Raw genomic sequence first — 22,531 nt, 5'->3', positions numbered from 1 at the left:
GAGGCGTGTTCCCAACTCCTCCTCCTCGAGAACGCTTCATAGAGCATAATGGATCCTTTCACGCACGTCCCTTCACGCTCGCCTGGGGAATGCCCTCTTCTTGCTGTGACCCTTGTCCTCCCCAGCCCATCCTGTTTGCCTTACTCACTCTTGCCATCACTACTCAAGGTATAGCATGAGACTCCTTGACAGGCCCCACCTACTGTGTCATCTGTGGCACCCAGCACAAACACAATTACATCCCTGGTGACTCTCTAGGGCAGGGGTAGGCAATGTTTTTTGGCCAGAGTGCCGAAGAAACCACAATGTCTACCTTGAAGGTGCTGGAGTGCCAGCATGCCAGAAAAACAAAACGAGGGCAGGGCGTACATGACAGGATGCCCTGCATATGAGTATAGTTAATAATCATAAATGTTGCCTTTCTATGGTAAATACCAGATTTTCTAAAAATTGTAAACCTGGTGACAATAAATAAAACTTCTGATACTACCTTTGATCCACAACACCCCCCAGCCCTGCTCATGGCCCTTGCTCCCCACCCAAAGCCCCTCCCTGCCCTGCAGGAGGGGGCCCCCAGCTGCCAGGGCCATGGGGCCAGGGACCCAGGTCCACAGCTCCCTGCCCCCAACAGAAGGCAGCGGCTGCTGCAGCAGGAGTATGAGCTGGCTCCCCCACTGCTGCAGCCTGCTGTGGGCTCAGGTGGGGAGTGGGACCAGCTCCCAGCAGCAGCATGCACTCCTGGGGGCCAGAGGAGGGACCAGCACTCCCCAGATCCATGTCAGGGGCAGGGCAGGTGCACACTGTGGGCTCATGCTCCACGCCGCATTGCCCTCTCCCACCAGCTCTGCAGAGCAGTGTGTGCAACCCAGCACAGCAGGGCACAGCAAGGAGGCACACAAAAGCTGCCTGCTGTTCTGAGCTCCCCACAGCCCTGGCCACACTTCCTTTGCAGGCGGGGGCAGCGGCGCGGGGCACAACATTGCACTGCTGCCCGCACTGCCCCTGTGCACACAGGGGAAGTGGGACCAGGGCAGCGAGGAGCTTGCAGCGGCCAGCAGCTTTCGTGCACCTCCCCGCTGTGTCCTGCCACGCCGGGTTCCACATGCTGCTCTGCAGAGCTGGCGGGGGAGGGAAGCATCGCCAGCACCTGCTGCCTCCCCAGAGCCAAGGCTGGGGAGCAGCTGGAGCTGGGGCCAGGCCAGGAGGCAGCAGCTGTTTGCAGTCTCCCAACTGCAGCCAGCCCAAGCTCTAGGTAGCTGCTGCCAGCCATGGTGCTCCGGCTGCTTGCAGCCTTCCAGCCACCTGCTGGGAGCAGTCCGGGTTCCGTGGCTGGCAGCAGCTGCCTAGAGCCCAGGCTGGTGGTCACATGCCAAGCAAAAAGTATGCATGCCGGGTGTTACTGACCTCTGCTCTAGGGTCCTGGGTGCACAGCATGCCTTGCATTGGCAGAACCTGGTCCTCTCCATCTGCTCTACCACAGCATGGATATCAGGGCCAAAGGGAAGGGAGGCAGATCTGACCCACTTCATATCCCTCTTCCCCATCCCCCACATCCGCTCCGCTCTGGCCTGCTTTTACAACTCCCCAGACAGGGCACCCTACCTTTGAGACCAGCTGTGTTTCTAGGTCTCAGATTAATTATGGAAGAGCACGTGCAAGAGCAACAACTGTAGAGCTAACTCAAATTGCAGAGATGAGCTTCAGCAGGAAGGAAAACAGTCATCTATATCACTCACCAGTGCCATGGAGGCCTGAACAACCACTCACCTGGGAATTTCTCAACCCACCACCTGCGGTTATCCAGGACCAGGAGCAGGCAGCTAAGAGGTGATCAGCTCCATTTTCCTGTGCTGGTCTCACCCTAATTACTTAAAGATAATTGGTTTAGGGCCTGAAACAGAAAGGTTTAACCCAGTGATTTTCAACCTTGGGTATTATACTCAAGGCATCTACCAGCAGACAAAAGGCACCCCTCAGAAAATGTCAGCTCTTTTCCACTTGCTTTTTGACTACTGAAAATTAATAGAGCAATTCATCAAATCCTAGGGATGACTTATACCATCTTTATGGGTGGTGGATTGATTTGTTTAGTAGTTTCACCATAGCTTAAGACAAAGGGTTACATATTGCAAACTAAATATTTGCTAGACCTTGTCATGGTGACAACCCCACCTTTCCTAAACAGATGAACACTGGAACAGAACCTCCCTTCTCAATCTACTGAGATGCAAAATTGTTCTGAAGAGCCTGCGCCCTAATGGGCACAACAAAGCACAACTCAGCATGCACTCGTTTCATGGCGATCAAAGTGTCAGTGACCATTAGGGTGCTAAACTGATGCTTAGAAGAAAACTGAAGTTGAGGAAAGGTAAAAAACTCAGAGGTTTCCAGGCACCATCTCAATCACACTTCTTGAATGGTCTTGAAGGATCATCTTACTGTGAACCCTCCAGAGAAAAGGTACTGGCATTAATGGACCCAACTGTGGGGAACTTTAATCTTTGCTGCTGGATGGTAACCAGAGTAGTAGGTTCCCCAGGAAGAGAAGGCAACTCAAAAGCAGAGAGTGGAGCCAAACATAGGGAGGCATTCTCAGGAGTTGTGCAAGTGATGGGAGAGGCCAAAGGCCTTACTGAAGTCTCAGGCAAAGGTTAAGTGACCCCCATGGTTAAAAGCACTCTCCTAACCCTTGGACTCAGACCTCTTCTCACCCTTCCCAGCACCAGTTAGAGCCCTGCCCCAAGCCCCTTAAGCTCAAATGACTTGAGGGCACTCTCTTTGAAAGCATGACTTAGAGGTCACTTCCCATGTCCTTCCCACAAGCACACTCTTCCACATGACCAGCTTCTCTCTCAGAGCAGAGCTTAGCAGTCTTCCCAGTTTCACAGACTTCCATAGGAGCCCAACATTGGGCTGCACTGAATATCCCAGGCAATGCACATTTTTATTTACATTTCTTTCTGGTTGATTAAAATGGAGGGTTGTATGCCTCGTTCCGTTTATTCCCCAATAAATTTGGTTAGTTACTCCCCAATAGTGGCCAAGATCAAAGTTCCCTGCTGCAGGCCCCACTGATACAAGAAACTTTAGTTTCAGTAACAAATATCCAAGTGCTACAGCTGCATAAATGATATTATTGTATTTGCTGAAAAACTATGGTACACTGAAAAAATATGCAAATAAGTCTGAAAACAAGTCTTACTTAATTTATATTGGTCACTGGAACTCTTTCTCCAGTGAATGAGTGAGAATTGAGTTATTAAAGTTGAAGCATTTCTTTATTTTGAGGCAAGCAGTCATAAGAGCAAACCCAGAAGTCAGATAAGACTCCCTGAGAGTGACCTGAGTTTTGCATATGCTGCATCAATTAGCTGCCTCAAAAGTTATCGTACTTTTACTGTTATTGATAGTACATCATACTAAGGTTGAAATTATCCTATAAATATGATAATTATATACCTGATAACACTGTGCTACAGGAGTTCTTCAGATCCTCAGAGGCCCTATCCTGAAAATCTGACAGTTACTAAAAACAAGTAGCTTTGGTTATGCCCAGCATAACAAGGGTGACCAACCAGCCTGCCACCCTAACACCCTAAGGTTTTGCTTTAGAATCCCTTGCTTTTAAATAGAAGCAATTGACTGTGAAGAGCACAAGGAATTAAGCGAAAATGCAGCCCCCAGAGGTGAACAAAATGGCATTATACAAAGAAGATGGCCCATTGTTTCAGCAGTCATGAACCTCATGCCAGGAGTGCAGTACCATCCCAGGCTCCCTTCTGAAGTTATTCCAGGATGGCACTTTGTCTTGGTGGCACTGATGATTCTTGCATCTCTCATACAAGTATGTGAAATTAAGCAGTCAGGGCATCAACACCCATAAATAAAAGAACCTGTGTGAAGTGGAAAGTGTGATGGTCCCAGATTGTGCTTTCTAATTCCATGCAAGGGAAAGACCCCAGGCATCATCCCTGCATCACGTCTCTCTTACCACGTTTTCTATAGATCATCAAGGTGATGTCCCTGCAGAAGCTGGGCTGGCCGGTAGGCCTATTTATCCCTTTTCCCTCCCAACTCCTACTGAGGCTACTTGGGAAACAAGGGAACAGCACTCCATCCAGACGGGGATCTCCAGAGGCAGCTGACTTTCTCTAGGGTGCCTGGGAGCAAAGGGACTTCATAGGCCCACAGACCCATGCTAGTCCTTTAACTCCTGTTGAGCTCGAATGAGCCCCATAGCTTGTTCTGCAATGGTAGCAATTCCCTTCCTAACAGAACAGCTCAAAATAAGTCTGAAGGGAACCTTAGAGATTTCTTCACTTCAGGAAGGAGCTGAGGGCTTCACCATGAGAGGGGCCATTTGGTGTAGCCTTAGTCTAGGATGCTAAATGGTTCTTCATGCTGAGAGACAACGCCACGAGGAACTGGCAAAGAAAGTCAGAGGTACCTTCTAGCATGTGCCTATGGTAGGAAGTGAAGATGTTGGCACCCAGAGGCTGGACATGTACTGTTTATTTTGGGAGATAACAATGCTTATACATGGTGCAACAGCTATTTCCATAAAAGATTTTTATAAAAATGTAAAAATAAGCACATATTTTCCATTATTAATACAGGAAAATGCTGCTGTGTGAATAGTTACTCTACAGGCTTAGGCAATCAAATACCATCCAAGGAGGTATCATCACCTTTACAAAAGTTGTATGAAAGCGGCAGAAAGGGCCATCATATTACCCTTCTCCCTCCAGGTGCAAAACTGGCTTCGTTCTGTGGAAAGAGCATGTTTGCCTTGCCATGGCCACCGAATATTAAAAGGCACTTGGATATTTGGGGCAGAAAGGTAAAAAGCCCTTGGTTTCTTCAGCAATAATTTTGCTACCCTTGATTATCTGCGATAAAACATACAAGTCCCAAGACCTCCACGAAGTTTGAGGGCTTCTGCCTGGAAATCTGAGTCAGTTGCATCTACTTCACAGTACACACCTCATTTGGTGCAGCAAGGAATGCTGTGCGCATCGCAAAAAATGCAAGAATAGGAGAATCCCCCCCCAAAAAAAAGAGAGAGAGAAAAAAAGAAAAATTCGTCAGCCCAAAAATGTGGCCCAGGGAATGATTCGTGCAAAGGCCCTGCCTTCATGTACCATTGAGTCAGAATCAAAAGAAAATGCAGTTTTACTCTCATCTAGAATTAAAAGCATCATCACTTAAAGAAATACTGTATATGGTTAGTTGCCAGGACATGGCTGCTCAGAGAGGAGCAGGATCCTTGTCTTTTCGTGGCAGCATAAAGCGCTCAAGGTCTCTTTGGAATGTTCATTTGCCAGGTTCTCCTAAAGAGGTAGAATTAAAGCAGTTCCTATACTTCTCCCCTTGATTTGTCCAGAGCCCCTCACAAAAGCATCGTTCTAGCCGGACAGTGCAGATTCAGACGCGGACAAAAAAGTTCTCTTGTCCAGTGAAAGCCAATGAAAATTGGGGTCTGTAACCTACTCATATTTAAGGCAAGCTGCAATAAAAATCCCACTAGAGTCCTGCAACAGCTCCCCAGGCAGGGGTTTCTGATATGTCCTGAGGTGCATCACAGATTCTGGCCCCAAATGTCACTCGCTAAGCTGTGTCAGAGGAATGGTTTTGAAACTGCTTGTCTGCTACTGAATCCAGCTGCCAAGTTTTAGATACGGCGCCATTAACTGAAGTTCAGCAGCAGCAGGCAACACCACGTGCAGCATCAGGGTGGGCCTAGATCACCTCCAGTGGCTATCAGGGGGCAGTGTGCTCTACCCCAGGACCGAGGGCCCCTTTAACAGAGGACAAGATGCTAAATTTGAAGGGTTCAAAACAACTATATTCAAAAGTGCATTACTCTTAGCTGGGACACTGTAGTAATGTTGGGAGTTCGGGTATTAGGTCAAAAGTTTCTCAGCTTTAAACTGAGGATTTCCTTAGAAGACGGTTTTATTTCCAGAACTCCTCTTAACAAATTGGTACCTTGGAGGGCTAGCACAGACGGTGTGGCACTTGCATGAGGGGTGGGGGGGATGTGTTAGTGTGCTGGTATGTTAAAGAGGTCAGACATCTCAAGGAAAGTTTGGAAGACAAATATCTGGAGGTGACAGCTGAGGGAACCGTGTCAGACCAGTACTTTGATCACAGAATTAGAGAGACGTCCGAGGACATGCAGATTTATCTGAGGAGATTTATGGGGCTCGCAGCTGGGAAGCTGGAAGATGTACGCATGTTCATATAGGAGGGACCAAGGCACCTTAAAATAGGAGATTTGTGCAGTAGGGGTTTAGAGAAGGCAGCTCCGGACACTTGTCTCACATGAGCATGAGGGCCTGTTTTGGTTACTAAGCAAGAGGGGGTCCACCAAGTGGAAGAGCAGGAAGAGGTACTTGTGGGTGCCATCTCGGAGCCAAGTTAAAAGTCAGATGCTTGCCCTCCTGGAGGACTAAAGCAGAAGCAGGGGAGAAGAGAGGAATTTAAGAGCAGTAACAACAAAGGGTGTAAGATGAGTAACAATAAAATTACAAAACTAGTTTAAATGAATTTCAGGAAACACTTAATTGCGAGGCTCCTGAGGAATAGTGTCCCAAGGGAAATGGTGGAATGCACTGAAATGCAAAGGCTGGACAACACCTGGGGAATCTAGTGTTGGGAGCAAATCATGCACTAGCTGGAAAACTGGTTAGGTACAACCCAACAGGTCTTCCCCATTGTTAGCTTCCACAATTCTCTTATTAGGGAACTGTAAAACCTATAGCCATCAAGGTCCTTCCAACAGAACTAGGCTCATTAAGACTCTTGAACACTAAAAAAAAAAAAAAGAAAGGGTTCTTCATTTCCCGCCTGGAAGACCTTCATTGGTACTGGAGTCCACTTAGCTTCTGCCACCATTCAAAGCTCTTCATGCATATACCTGCATGTTGTTCCGCTGCTGCTCTGACATTCGCGCTACTGGACCACGTTGGGTACTACCGTGGCTGGGGCTGGTCGCCACATCAGACCAATCTGAGGCAGAGTGCGGGGAGGAGCTTGACCACTGATCGGGAGATTCGGGAGATGGTGTCAGATATGGGTGCTCCCCTTGCAAGTGCCTGTTATGGCTGGGAGTCCTCTCCGTGGCAGAGGAAGAGGTGTAGCTGTGCTGTGATGGCGGTGTGGGATACTTTCCCATTGAGCTCTGGAACTGGTGATAGGCTGGGAGGATTGTCTGAGCGACCTGCCCATCCTGCTGAGGAATTACTGCCACGGGAAAGGAGGCACTTGGCAGCTGAGCTAGATCTGACGTTATCTGGTACATTGAACTAAGAGGACCAGCTACATTCTGAGGGCAGTTGGACTGGGCCTGTTGCACCAGGACCTGTTGGTTCATGCCACTTTTGGGAACCAGCTGGAAAGTCATAATAGGGGGCAGTGTCTCCCTGGAGACTCCCACATGCTTCACATCTGTTTGACTCAGACTTCCTTGCTGAGGGCCGCCGGGGTGAGCATGGACTACCTGTGGGATCATGCCAAACATCTCATTGTATTGGGATTCATTCATATCTATGTGGTTCATCCATTCGGTGGAAATGTTACCTGGCTGGAGTCTACCAAGCCCATTGCTGGAAGGGGTGGTTCGGTGCTGGGAAAGCAGCTGGCTGACAGACGGAAGCACGGTGTTAGACCCCTGCCCCAGTGGCTGCATCTCATGGAGACCGGAGAAGGACATGGGGTGTGCAGCCTGCACGACTGAGGTCGTAAGCAGTGAGCTGGGCGAGGAATGCAGAATCCCTGGGGACGGCATCACAGGAGAGGACGTTTGTTCAGATGCAAAAGCATGGGGAGATTCCAGGGAGTCGACTGGTGAGAGGGTCACTGAGCTCTCAGAAAACTGACCCTTGCTCTCAGTCAGAGATTTCTTCCTTCTCCTCTTTGCTTCTTTGGCAAGATTCGGGGCCATCACACCCTTGGCATTTGGTTTCCTCGACTTCTTGCTTAGAGAAGCATGTTTCAAATTGAGGAAGGATCTATTGGGGCCACAAATCACTGGGGAGAGGGCAGAGTTCAGCATGGTGCCAGGGTGCCCAGATGGGCTATGGGCCACATTGTACTCATTGAGAAGCTGCACGATGTCATGGTGCATGCGGTCCTGCGCCACATCGCGGGGGAGACGGTCCATGTGGTCTGTGATGTCCCGATTGGCAAAATGGTCCAACAGAATTTTAGCTGCTTCAAAACTCCCTTCCCGAGCTGCCAGGAAGAGTGGTGTCTCCTCCTGAAAGACAAACAGAGGAGATATTTTAACAGCCTTGCAGTTATTCCAGATCTACGTGGCGCACGCATGTCAGGGAATTGGTTTAAAGTTCATTCAGAGTGAGGCAGTGTACAAAAGGGTGTAGGTCTGATAAGAACTCTGGGTAACCAGCCCCACAACCAGCCAGCCATTCCAGAGGGTACCACTGGGCACAGCGAACAGGATAAGACTATGGATGAGGGTCATGACTGAATTTATAGCATAGAACCATGAAATAAGGCCAACCGCTCCTGTTGAGAGTACACCAACCTGCTGAGGGTTGCTGCTGAGCAATTTCAGAAAGATGTGACCCCTCTCCAACATCTGTGACCGTGAGAGCATGAGGAGCTGCTATGTTCCCAGTACCCCAGAAAGAGAGATGCTGGAATTTTGCACAGCTAACAGTGCAGCCACATAGCATGATTACTGTGAATTTACTCTGGACTTAACTCTGTATTAAGTTTATTCTTTAGTGGGCACATTTAAATGTGCCCATTAATGTGTAGAAATAGCTCCAGAGTGATCGCTGCTGGGTGCACATCTGCATGTGCACCCAGACTGCAACACGCTGAGTTGGGTTGGAGCAGCCCCGAATGGCAGGGGCCAGGGGAGGTCAGCCTGCCAGCCTGGGGCTGCTCTGACTGGGCTCAGTGTGTAGTGAAGGGACTGGCTTGGACACAAGGGTGCTCCAGTGCAGAGCTAGCTGGCAGGCACCTCCTAGCCCTGCACTGAATCACCCTTGTGCCCTAGCCAGATGAGGCAGTGTCTACACGTGTGCTGCTGTACATGAAAAAAGTGCAGCAGGGTAGTACTTGTATTTACAAGTATTTACCAGTACTACCCTGCTGCAGAGTTTATTAGTTGCATGCATCCTGATAAGGGCACACACACAGATACTGAGACATTTACTGTGCAGTTAATTAGCCAAGTGTGCAGTAAACATCTTGTGCAGACAGGCCCAGTGAGGAGCACACACAGGACTATGCCTCCCAAGCTGGCTGCCTGCAGTAGGCTCTTTTACAGTAATGGGCCACTAGGTGGCAGGGGAACCATTCTGAACTGAGCCAGGGGTTATCCTTACATGAACTGGATTAGGGGAGCAGACACACAAGTTCCATGAAGTAAATTACTCCACTTAGTAAAGTTACTACACGTTTTTCAAAGAATATTTTTGCCCTGGATCTGAGTGATTTACTATGTTGTGGGGCTGGCCACCTTGTATCTGCTCCAGTTGTACTTTGTAGTGAAGTTAATTTACTATGGCATATACAGCGTCGGCACCCTTCAAAGATGTAGCGAGCGAAGTGCAACATAAACTGCAACCCAAATAAAGGAACAAAACTAACGTGGAGAAAATAAGTGAACATCTAGAGAATGAAGGGAGCCAGAAGCACAGAGGCAGCAAGAGGTGCATGAAAGTCAGGCCTTGCCTCTGAAGGTCACTTGGATGGGCAGTGTACTGCTGAACACATGCCAGCTGACTGACACTGAAACACCCGTGGGCCTGTGCTATGGGGAGCACCAGAACAGTGCAACACTTTCTCATTTCACACTGAATGCAGAGTGGCATTGACTTCTCTACACCAGGGGTACTCAACCTCTGGCCCACAGGCCAAATTCAGCCTACTGCATCCTGCCATCCAACCTGCAGGGCTCCCCATGGGGCTGGAAATTTGGCAGTGGGAGAGTGGTGGTTCCTCATATACAAGATCTGTGCATGCAGGGCTGGGCAAGGGTGGTGCCAGGCTCCAAGGCCCAATCCTGACATGGGGAGCTGGGAGAGGGTAGTGCCAGGCCCCCAGGACTCAATACTGGTGTATAGGAGTGGGAAGGGGTGGGGTGTCAAGCACCCAGGGTCTGGATTTTGAAAAAAATTTGGCCAAACCAGCTCTCAGTAGCAAAGCAGAACACTGCACAATGGCAAAGCATGGATGTGGCGGATGGAAGTCAGAGGTGAGGGTGTGTGTGTGTGTGGGGGGGGGGGGGTGTCAGAAGAGAAGTTGACTGACAGGCAGCCCAAACCATGTTATGGGACAGTCCTGCTAAGGACATACACACACTGTACCTTGTTGTCCTGCATGTCTCGGTTGGCTCCGTTTTTCAACAACACTAACGTTGCCTCCACATTGTTAACAGCTGCAGCCCAATGAAGAGCGGATTTACCTATGGAGAAATTCAGTAGCTTCAAGCAACAGACTAAATAATATCTCAAAGCAGTGTGATGCATAAAGCAATACCCCCATGGAACAGCCCCAAGTCTTGAGATCTATACCACTCTTCCCAGTATGGCTCTCTCTGCAATGTGTAGGATGCGATGTACATCAGCATAACCAGCTGCGATGACTCTGGTTCCCAACAAGCTTGGAGAGTCCCACCCATGATATACAGTCTCATATGGCACTCTGCTTAAAGACTCAGTGCAATACTCTCTCTCATCACAGTGCAATTGAAAGAGCCTCAGACCTTGATGGCCTCTGCTCTTGGGAGCACCACTACCAGGCATTCTTCAGTGTGTGGCAACCAATCACCAGCATAAAGAACCGACACTTGTGTTCACTGAGCTAGCTACAATGCTAAGAACAGTGTGCGCTACAGCCCAGGTGTTAATTCTTTGTTCCCATCCTATATCATGAGAAATGTTGGAAATAGGAAAGCCCCAGTTTGCCATGGTCCAGCATGCCCTGTGCCACAGTACCGTGGTCATCCACTGCGTTGACATCTGCCTGGCAGTTGATCAGCTCAGCCACCATTCCCTCCACAGCCAAACGAGCTGCCAGAATTAACGGGGTTGTTCCATCATTCATGCGAGCATCCAGGTCTGTTACTCTGTTCCGGATCAAGATCTGAGGGACAAGAGAAGAGCAATCTTTCAATTGTCATATGGAGAGAGACTGAGAATCAGAAAGAAGTTTACACAACATTTAAATAAAAAGAGCAACATCAGTGCTGAAATAAAAGGACCTGGAATACACAAAGGATTACAGTGCACATCACTTACATGCTTATCGGATAAATGTATAATTCACTTAACTGCACAGCACTATGCCACAATTTACTGCCCATAGTTTACACTGTAAAAAACTTTGGTTATTACCTGCATGCTGGTTAAGTGAATAAGTTGCTTAAATGCGTAACATTTTTCAGCTCTGTCATCTCCTTTGTGACTAACTGTGCTCTGGTTAACTACATCAGAAACAGTGAAGGGGAAGCCCCATACTCACCGGCTGCAGCAGCGTCAACTGGGGCTCTGGGTGCCTGAGGCACAGCCCTCCCCCCCTCCCACATGCGCGCACACGCACACACACACACACAGAGTGCGGGACAGTGGGGATTGACCTCCTCCCCCACTTGGCACCCATGCAGCAGCTGTCGCATTGCGTGGGTGCAGTGTGACTCGGTAGTGTGCTGCGCACTGTCTGGGAGCTGGGGCCACTGGGGCTGAGCGATGCCAGGCTCTGACTGACACGTGGAGCTGCTCCAGCTCCCAGACAGCGTGGAGCACCCGCACCATGGGGCAGCTGTTGCACGGATGCCAGGTGGGAGGTGATCCCCGCTGCCCCCCCACTGCCCCCTGCTGGGTGGGGAAGCTCTGCCACGAACCTTCAGAGGCCTGATCCCCACTCCTACAGCCGGTGGGTGTGAGGCTTTTTGTTTGTTTGTTTTAAAGTGCCGGGAGGCTTGGCCAAGCGGGGGATGGGGCCGGGCAGGGCAGCGATGGGGGCTTCTCCCATGGCTCCTCTGGCTATGCTTGCCTCTGCCCTGGTGGGGGGAGCCCAGGGGCTATGCCCTGCTGCCGCTTCCCAACCAGCTTGTGGGGGGAGGGGGTGCGATGCAGGCACAGCTCGCTTCAGGTGACAGTAGAGAATAGCCCCCATTCCCAGCACTGCCACACTTGTATCAGTGCTGGGAGCAGGATTCTTCCCTGCCACTGCCTGCCAGTTGGCGCAGGGGGGTACGGGATGCAGGCACAGCAGCACTGGGAGTGGGGGTATGCCCTGCTGCCACTTGTCTCCCTCTGGCTGGAGTGAGCCGCACCCGAATCCTGCGCCCCCAACCCCGGCTTGGGCAAGCAGCAGCATGGCACAGCCCCCGCTCCTGAATCGGCCGAATCTTTTCCAAATTGATTAGGATGCTTTGAATCAATCAGGAGCTTTTACTCAGTCTCCCAATTCAATTTGGATTCATAGATTTGGTCCCTGAATCGGGCCGAATATCCTCCAAACTGAATCAGCTACCAAAGCTTCACAGAGCCCTACCAGACAGCTTTGGGGCCGCTAATACTGCAGCACTGACAAAAAGGCAAGATTGAACATATCTGCACAAATCATTGGTGCAGATGCTGACTCATTTCAACTACTGACATCTGAGGAAACCAGAACTTCATCCATTTGGCTTAACAGTAAAGAACATAGTCAAGTGTACCCCTATTCCACCGAGTGCCCTAAAGACAGCCCCTAAACACTACCTGGAAGACACCCTGTGCGTCAGCTGCCACAGCTGCATGAAGAGGAGTCCTCCCCATGTTGTCTCGGGCGTTAGCATCAGCACCAGCATCCAACAAGCGTTTTGCCGCATCTGCTCTTGAATAGCGGGCTGCTAAGTGCAGTGCCATCTCCCCAGTGCGGTCTGTTTGAGCTTGCAAGTTAGCCCCTTGATAGATCAGGTCTGTTATTATATTTGCTGAGGAATCCTCCCCATCTTCATCTTCGTCACTAATGTCGGAGCTGCCCACACGCAGAGATGCCAACATGAGTGGCGTGCACCCATCTGTAACAAAGGAAATTGTAATGGCAACACCTTCATAGTAGCAGAAGACAGGAAGCTCCTGCTGGGCCCTGATATGGGGCCAGCAGGGAATTTTCACTTTCTTCCAGCCATGTCAAATACTTTTCTTATCTAACAATCAAACAAAACAGAACTGGTGACCTCATCTTCTTCAAAGGTGGAGACTTTATACCTAGCACAACTAATACTAATTGTTCTCACATAAAACTTTAAAAAGTTTTTAATAGATCTTATTTATCTGGAGTTGGTTAACTCCAGAAGAGAGAGATGTAAGCTGCAAAATCATATGGAAGTTTAGAGAAGTGTAAACATGCACTAAAAAGTCTGGTAAGACAAGGAGAAAAAAGTAATAAGCAAACAAATGTTACCAATGGCAGCTAACTAGAAGGCAGTATCATAATACAAAGAAAAAACAACAGACAGACTCTTGGTGTCCATCACACCAAAAAACTATATAAAAAGAGCATTAAGGTTGAAAAGTCAATCAACTCAGAAAGTAAGAAATGCCTAAAGTCTTGTTACCTGTGCAACTTCAGTTTGTTTTCTTGTGTATAACTATTTCTGATGAAGTCTCTAATTTAATACAAGCTTGTATACTATTTTCCCACAAAAGACTTGCCTCATTTAGGGTACAGGATGGACAACACTCTATGAAAGGGCCAATGTTGAATAGTTATGCAATATTGCTTTTTATCCAGTGTATTCTATTTGTGGTCCCAGGTTGTTTTCCTCACACATTGATGTAAGTCCTGTGTTGAATATACAAAGTTATGAATTCTTCCCTGGTGCTCTCACATCACAGTTTAGGTGTTTTGCAAACACCAGGTTGATATCGCTTCACACCATCCCTGACATGAGGGGCTTTTGCCTGTGTTTCACACACAGGGACCTAAGTAAGGTACAATTTAAAGCTCAAAATGTAACTAACTCTTCAGGGCTCAATTTGAGATACCTAGCATCTGAATTTCAGGGTGCTTAACCATCCTGTATACTTTCAACGCTTGAGACTCAGTTCCTATGAGACTTCATAAGTGTGCATCCCTTCTGCAAATCTATCTCGCTGTATTCCCAGAAAAACCACCATTACTGGAGCCCTGCAAAAGCTTTACTCTAAGTAACCTGCCAAACATCACACAATAGCTCTGCAGAAGCAGAGACCGAATCCAGTTCTCCTGGCAGAGCCGTCCCTAGGGAAGTACAGGGCTCCCAGGGCAAATCAGCCTGTGAGGGGCCCCCTTAACAACACGCACAGGGTCTCATGGGACCCCCACAAAGGCAGGGCATGGGCAAGGGCATAATTAACAAAACCAGAACCCAGCTAACCTATCCCATGACCAGTGTCACTCTGCCTACATTCTCGAAATTCACCTTCCTGGACTTCCTTGCAGCAAACTCTGATATCAGATCTGTGGTAATTCAGGTTTGATACTACTTCCTTCTCAATAGACAGAGTGGCAAGTCCACCCAGCCTCTCTTGAGACACAGTTGTCCTTAGGTAGTTCTTAATCATCTTTAATTAGGAAAAGCCTTGCTCCCCTGAAGCTACTGTGACTGGGTTTGTCAGCAGAATCCTGTATGCGATTGCTGTGTTTGGGAAGGTATCATCAAGTGATTTAAGAAACTGAAGGGCTTGAAGAGCACTACTTGTTCCTTCAGGGATGAATTCTTGTAGCACCCAAAGCTCTAAGAAAAGGTCCGCACCATTGATACCATGAGATTCTCCGTCAGACAATGCAGTGCCCAAATCTATGCACCGCTTTCTCATGTCATCTTCTGTCAACTTCTCCGAGTTTCTTTACATCACACAGAAAACCAAAATTGTCAGTGTACCCTTGCATTTGTTCAAATCGTGTGATCAGTGACACACAACAGCCTGATCCACAATGACCAGAAAGTAACTGGCTTCAAACACTTTCTTGGGCGAATTCTCCAGCTCCTCCTTACCTCTCTTCGTTTCACACATCATTCTTTGAATTTAGGTTCAACACCCATTTCAGATGCTATTTCTGTTGCTGTGTTCTTGGCTGAGATAAATCCAGTGTTCCTGTATTTTTGCAAAAAGTCAATTAGTCCTTTGATGTGTGCAACAGCCACATCAAGCTGCATTTCCCTGGACTGAATTGTCTTACTCACAGTGTTTACAGAGAACGTGATGTCATACCACACAACCATTGCAAACAGAATTGCAAAATTTTCAAAAATTTGTAGTTGGCCAAGGACTCAGTCTCCCTTAACTTCTGAGTGGTCGCATTCTTCAGCAACTTGAAGCTAGGCATTCCTGATACCACTTGTCTGGTAGCGAATTGCTTTTAAACTCTCTACTCGACACTCCCACCTAGTGTCTGACAACAGCTTTGGCATTAGAGAGGGAGCACGCACTGTCAATATTTGCCATCTGTTAGCTGAAGCTGCAAATTCACTGAACAGCTCCAAAAAATGTCATGGCTTTTGCACTACATTTCACCATATCTCCCAATACCAGATTTAAGTTGTGGCAGCCACATGGAGTGAAAAAGGCTTGGCAGTTGAGTTGAAGGATGTGTGCCTGTATGCCTTGTTTCTGGCCCTTCGTATACCTGACCCCTACAATCACTAATATACAGACCACATCCATCCAGTGGAGCTATGAGAGAATCTGACAGTCCTTGTCCATTTTTGTCTTGAACCAGAAGGAAGTCAATAAAATTCTCCCTTACCTTCACTTCTTCAGAAGTCACATCAACATAACAAAGCACAAGGGACATCTGCTCTTGGTGACTCAGATCAAGGGTACAGTCAAGAATAACTGCAAAGAATTTTGCAGTCTTCACCTGTTCAAGAATTTTTTTCTTCATCTGCAACACCATCATCGAGATTAGTTCATTTTAAACACAAGGCCCAAGATAATGGTCATGGACTTCATTTTTAATGCATTGGACCTGTTCTTGCACCATAGGATCAAATTTAGCTATCATCTCAATTAATCCCAGAAAGTTACCATTGTTATGTTCATAAAGCCTTGCATTTGTTCCACAAAATGCTGAGTTATGCTCAGCTAGGTACTTGCACAACTGCTATAACACATGTCAACACTGATTGCCAATGTTTCTTCTCCTTATATATTTCTCATAGTGCATACTCATCTCTCCTCTTTATTGCAGACAATCTTCTCTTTATTTCAATCCATTTTGTTGAATTTACAATATGCTCATTGGATAATTTGTGAGATTGCAATCTGCCTTTGAGATGTGTCCCAGCATTGCAGCCTCCCTTTACCAATTTGCGTGCCATTTTTGAGCCATACAATTTGCAGCAGAAGCAAAAACTGCATCTGCTTTCTTCCAGTATACCAGCCAATTTCTTTCAACCCTTTCTCCATTTGGCAAACTCCATGTGTACAAGTCTTCTGAAAAGTGTTGATTGTCATCGTTCTTTGGAAAAACATGGTTATTACCAGGTATTTTCTCAGGGCTTCTCTCCACTAAAATGTCTACTGTCTTGTTGTAGAGTAAATATGGCCAATTTGCTGGATCATACATATTCTTCAGGGAAATAGTGTTGTCAGATTTTTCTACGGAAATAGCCTATGCACATTTTGCACTATCGTCCTTTTCCTCAGCCTGGATACAAATCGCTGGAGTCCATTAATTTAGCATTTTCCTCGATGCCTACACAGTCAGATGGGTCACAAAATTGGCTGGGGGTCGCACCCAGAGAGTGGTGGTGGACGGGTCTTTTTTGACCTAGAGGGATGTGGGCAGTGGGGTTCCCCAGGGCTCAGTCCTCGGGCCCGCACTGTTCACCATCTTCATCAGTGACTTGGATGAGGAGGTGAAAAACACCTGGTTCAAATTCGCAGCTGACACTAAGATGTGGGGAGAAGTGGCCACACTAGAAGAGAGGGACAGGCTACAACTAGATCTGGACAGGTTACATGGGTGGGTGGATGAGAATAGGATGGGTTTCAATACTGACAAGTGCAAGGTATTAGACCTGGGGAGAAAGAACCAGCATCATACCTACAGGCTGGGGAACTCCCTTCTCGTCAGTGCAGAGGCAGAAAAGGATCTTGGTGTTACTATTGATTCCAAGATGAACATGGGCCACCACTGTGAGGATGCAGTCAGTAAGGCTAACTGCACCTTGTCATGCATCCACAGATGCATCACAAGCAGGACCAGGGACGTGATCCTCCCCCCCTATGTGGCACTGGTCAGGCCACAGCTGGAGTACCGCATCCAGTTCTGCTCACTGCACTTCAGGAGGGATGTGGACAACAAGGAGAGGGTCCAGAGGAGGGCCACTCGCATGATCAGGGGGCAGCAGGGCAGGCCCTACAAGGAAAGGCTATGGGACCTGAACCTGTTCAGCCTCCACAAGAGAAGGCTGAAAGGGGATTTGGTGGCTGTCTATAAACTGGCCAAGGGGGACCAGCAGGCAATGGAGAGTCCCTGCTCCCCCAAGCACTACCGGGAGTAACAAGGAATAAAGGCCGTAAGTTGTTAGAGAGTAGGTTTAGACTAGACATCCGAAGGCACTACTTCACAGCCAGGGCAGCTAGGATCTGGAACCAACTTCCAAGTGAAGTGGTGCTCGCTTCTACCCTGGGGGTCTTTGAAAGGAGGCTAGATGAACACCTTGCCGGGGTCATTTGACCCCAGCATTCATTTCTGCCCATGGCAGGGGGTTGGACTTGATGATCTGCTCAGATCCCTTCCAACCCTACCAACTATGAAACTTTGAAACTATGAAACTTTTAGAAACCATAACATTTTCCAGCAAATCTTTCAGTGCCTTAACCACTTCTTCTCTCATTTTTTTTTCCTGCCTTTTTTCCACACCTGAGCTATGTTTTCTCGATTTTCATAGATTTCATAGACATTAGGGCTGGAAGGGACCTTGGGAGATCATCGAGTCCAGCCCCCTGCCCAAAGGGCAGGAAGTCAGCTGGGGTCATAGGATCCCAGCAAGATAAGCATCCAATTTACTCTTGAAGGTGTTCAATGTAGGTGCTTGAACCACCTCCGCTGGCAGACTGTTCCAGACCTTGGGGGCTCAGACAGTAAAGAAATTCTTCCTTATGTCCAGCCTGAAACGGTCTTGCAGGAGTTTGTGACCGTTCGACCTCGTCATCCCTTGGGGCACTCTGGTGAACAGACGTTCCCCCAGATCCTGGTGGTCACCCCTCATAAACTTGTAGGTGGCCATCAGATCACCCCTGAGCCTGCGCTTTTCCAGGCTAAAGAGTCCCATGGCTCTCAGCCTGTCATCGTAAGATCTGTTTTCCTGACCTCTGATCATGCGCGTGGCTCTCCTCTGGACTCTCTCAAGCTTCTCCACATCCTTTTTCAATTGTGGAGCCCAAAACTGGACGCAGTACTCCAGCTGCGGCCTCACTAAGGCCGAGTACAAGGGGAGAATGACGTCCCGGGATTTGCTCGAGAAGCATTTATGGATGCACGCCAGCATTTTGGTCGCTTTACTAGCCGCAGCATCGCATTGGAGGCTCATGTTCATCTTATGGTCAATGATGACCCCCAAGTCTTTTTCTTCTGTAGTGCTAACCAACGTAGCACTACCGAGCCTATAAGGGTGCTGCAGGTTTTTCCTCCCAAGGTGGAGGTTGCATTTTTCGGTGTTAAACACCATGAGGTTCTCGTCTGCCCATTTGCTGAGCTTGTCCAGGTCAGCCTGGATCACCCGCCTATCTTCTGGCGTGGATGCTTTGCCCCAAAGTTTGGTGTCATCGGCAAACTTGGCCAGTCCACTCCTGACTCCAATGTCCACATCGTTAATGAATATGTTGAACAGTATGGGTCCCAGGACAGAGCCCTGAGGGACCCCACTGGTCACAGGGCACCACGATGAGTGACTGCCATCAATCACAACCCTCTGGGTCCGACCACGGAGCCAATTTCCCAGCCAGCGGATCGTGGTGGAGCCAAGGCCACAACTGGGCAGTTTGGCCAAGAGGTGATCATGGGATACCAGATCAAAAGCTTTTTTGAAGTCAAGATATATGACATCAATCTCTTCTCCCTCGTCCAGGTGATAGGTCACCTGGTCATAGAAGGAAATGAGATTGGTCAAACAAGACCTACCCGCAACAAACCCATGCTGGCTGTCCCTTAGAATGTTAGCCTGGGCCAGTCCCTCAAGGATGGCCTCCTTAATTTGTCGCCGTCCCTGCTAGTGCTAGCCACTGTATGTTAATGACAGGGCCATAGCCCTGTATATAGCCTACTGCATATAACAACAGGACCAAACTGATCTTTTTGCCTTACTTAAACTGACAGTGGGGAGGGGGTGAAGCTAGGGCTGGTGGGGGCAGGGGGCAGGACAGCCCCCAGCAGCTCTTGCTGGAACGTGCACCCTGGGAGGCACAGGAGGCACATGCCCTCAGAACTGCACAGGGCAGTTTAGGGTGCCACTGTGGGCTGGGGCCAGGCTCTTACAAGGGGCCAGGGGCAAGCTCAGGGTGGGCCGTGGTGATCTTTCTGTTCTGGGTCCCCCTCCAAATGAGAGCAGGCCCTCCCCTCGAAAAGCTTGCCACAACTTTCTTGACATGATGGGAATAGGGGGCTCCACTTACAAGTACTTATGGTTTTGGATGCAGCTGGCGTTGGTTCCCCTGGGTCCAGTGTCCCTCTTGGACTCTCAAGCACTCCCTCAGTGTTCCAGGAGTTAAATCCAGGGAGCAGACACTAGCTTGTCCCTCCACCCGGTGAGCTGGAGCCTTCCAAGCTCCCGGTCGGCTGGGCTCTCACAGCCTGGGCGCGTCCGTCACGGGGTTTCAAGCCTGCCTCATTTTTTTCATCACAGTTACTGGTACGCTGAATGAGTGCCTTTTATTTTTCTCATGGCAGTGCCAGTGGCTGACGTCATCAGCCCAGCGCTACTCAGCTTGACAGATAGCTGGCTTTTAAATCATGGCGTGGATGCCGCATGCCACGCTGGCTCCGCCATTTGCAGCCAGTTCTAGGTAAGGTGAATGTAAAGTTGCACCTGGCATCCTGATGTTGAAGCATAGGGTCCAGGGAAGTTGCCCCGATTCACACACCCCCACCACTACCACCAGGGACAGCCCTGTCTCCTGGGCAGCATTCAGTTAAGCTAACCATGACACTGCATTCACTTTCCTTATGCACTGCTTGCTTTCTAGTTCTAGAACAAGTGGGTGTACCTGCGCTATATCTAGAGTCCTCAGAAAACAACTTCATTCACCACCCAATTTCTCCCCCAGAGCACTTGCCATCCTGTGTGCCAAGGCAAAAAAGTGTCCTGTGCAAAAAATAGTATGTAATCACAGGCTTCAGTGATTGGATACTAGTTTTTGTGGGCATAAAAGAAAGGAGAGGGGGTATTACATTAAGGTGGGAAGAACACAATCCTGGCATTTCCTAGCTTTGAGTGCTTTATGTTCCTGCCTTCACTTATTTTAATATAGTTTCTAAAGTTTTCAAAATACGTAGAACAAGGTACCTTTACAGTGGAGAACCACACCAACCCTTCACCAAGATCACTGGCAAGCACTGGGGCCTTTAAAACCACAACATTTGAGCTAACAGAGTTTCAGGTAGCAACAGTAAGTTGTTAGCCCCGTTTAGTGATTGGTCCACAGAGGTTAAAACATCTTTTGCCAGTCGGTTTCACAGGATTTGCAGGATAACAGACAATTTTGAGATTCAGGAGTTGCGGGTTCAATGCCAAGTACTGTGCTCAGGTGTCTATAAAACCTTCTGCCCAATGTCTGAGCCTGTGCCGATCTGTACCCTGTTCTTTAGTCCTCTACCTTCCAGACAGGGTGCTTTGTCTTGTATACTTCCCTGGTACCAGCTGAGGGAGTACTGAAAACAAAGGAGACTCCTGATTTTCTTACCTCTGGTCACTAACACCACCATGGCCAGAGAAGCAGCAGTGGAATGGAAAGACTTGATCATCCCTTGCATCTCTGCTGGATGGGGTATGCTCAGACTGTGTGTGCACATATATAATACTTGGAAATTTGAACTTCTAGGCTCCAATGAAGCTCTATTGAACATGTATGGATGGACTGCTATTGGCAGAGTCTTACAAGTTGGCTATATTCGCCCTCGTTTTTATGGGGATAGCAAGAAGGCACATCCCACAGCAGGCTGTCCCTTTCTCTCACCGAGTCTCCAAGCACAGAAGCACAAATGCTTCTCAAGAAAACAGCAATCAGGATACTTTTTTTAAAAAGAAGAAGAGCAAAACAATGTATTTTTCCTTAATCTCACTGTTTGAAAAGACTGGACTATTTTATCTGAAACTCCAAAGAATTTGGCCAGAGGCAGATACCAGGCATGCAAAATTCCTGCCCAAGGAATTAAAAGTTAAGCAACCAAAGACAGGGTCTTATCACAATGAGGATTAAGCACACTTAATGACAGGTGGCATTACTAATGGTGCCAATAATGACATATTACATTGGTTATGAGCTCACAATAGCTCCACTGCAAAGAATGCCATTCCCCTCTTGTGACTCACTTCGTGTACAACACAAAGAACAAAACAGCACTTTGTAGAAGCTTCACTTGAGAGACACCGTACAGCCTGGGGCTCCCTGCTGGAGCTGGGACCAAAGAATTGTTAGAGCAAAAAGCCAGGCTGCAGAGATTCACAGGGCAAGTACTACCTAGAGGGGAAAAAACCTTCGCTTAAATGGGAACTATAGAATATTAGGGTGTAAAAACCCTACATACAAAGTCCTTAGGCAACATCTTTGTGAGAAGCCTCTTGTCCCCTCCCCATCCAGGGATGGGTTTGAGGAAGGTGATAGATCTAACTAGGGCACTGTCACTGGTCTTTACAAGGTAACTCCAAATGGTGGCCAAGAAACATTTGCAATCTGATGCTCCAAACCCTTCCCCTTAACGTGTTTTCATTCTCTCAAGAGCCCCTTGTCTGCTACACAAGGAAAGACTTCTATTACCCTATCACCAGTCTACGAATACAGTTACTTCTCCACTACGCTACCTCTCCTCCTCACTTAGTCAGTGCTTTCTTCCCCTGTGACTAACTTTACTGCCTGCCTTTGCAGTTGCAAGAAAACATTTGAACAACAGCAGCCTGCAAGTGACAGAATTAAAGAGTTCTACAGTTGTCTTCTGTGAATAGCTGCAATAAGGATGTCCTGGTTTTATTCTCATCCTGCAGCTGCTTGGTAAAACTTTGCGCAGCACATAGATGCATGAAGAGAGTAGCAGTAGATTCACATCAGAAGGGGTCATTCCCGAAGGGTTAGAAACTTAGTTTGAACTAAAGCTAGGAAACTGATGGTGTAAACTCTTAATGCCCACAAAGAAGAGCTGTTTCCTCATCACTTCATTTAGGAATTATGACAGGGGTCAGAAAGCAAACTGTATGTTAGACAACATTAGGAAGGAAATCTGATCATCACTAAAAATGATGAAGCCCCTACATTGCAACAGATAGAGAAGTAGGCCTGGAATGAGATCAGATATTAAC

General features: G+C 48.1%; 1 protein-coding gene across 1 annotated transcript in view; it reads right to left on the bottom strand.

Moving 5' to 3' along the window:
* Positions 1-4,494: 4,494 nt before the first annotated feature.
* NOTCH2 (notch receptor 2) overlaps positions 4,495-22,531 on the bottom strand; it is a 128,292-nt gene continuing 110,255 nt past the window's right edge. The window contains exons 30-33 of the mRNA XM_090049474.1: positions 12,744-13,045; positions 10,974-11,121; positions 10,344-10,441; positions 4,495-8,260 (exon numbers count right to left, since the gene is read on the bottom strand). Of these exons, the coding sequence (XP_089905600.1) occupies positions 6,908-8,260; positions 10,344-10,441; positions 10,974-11,121; positions 12,744-13,045 (1,901 nt within the window). The 3' untranslated portion in view covers positions 4,495-6,907. The remainder of the gene's footprint in view (positions 8,261-10,343; positions 10,442-10,973; positions 11,122-12,743; positions 13,046-22,531) is intronic.

Source organism: Crocodylus siamensis, chromosome 5, assembly GCF_052110815.1.
Source record: "Crocodylus siamensis isolate JL-2025a chromosome 5, ASM5211081v1, whole genome shotgun sequence".
NCBI classification, from domain to species: domain Eukaryota; kingdom Metazoa; phylum Chordata; order Crocodylia; family Crocodylidae; genus Crocodylus; species Crocodylus siamensis.
Note: the sequence above shows the minus strand (reverse complement) of the source record. Positions and strands in the feature narration are given on the sequence as shown.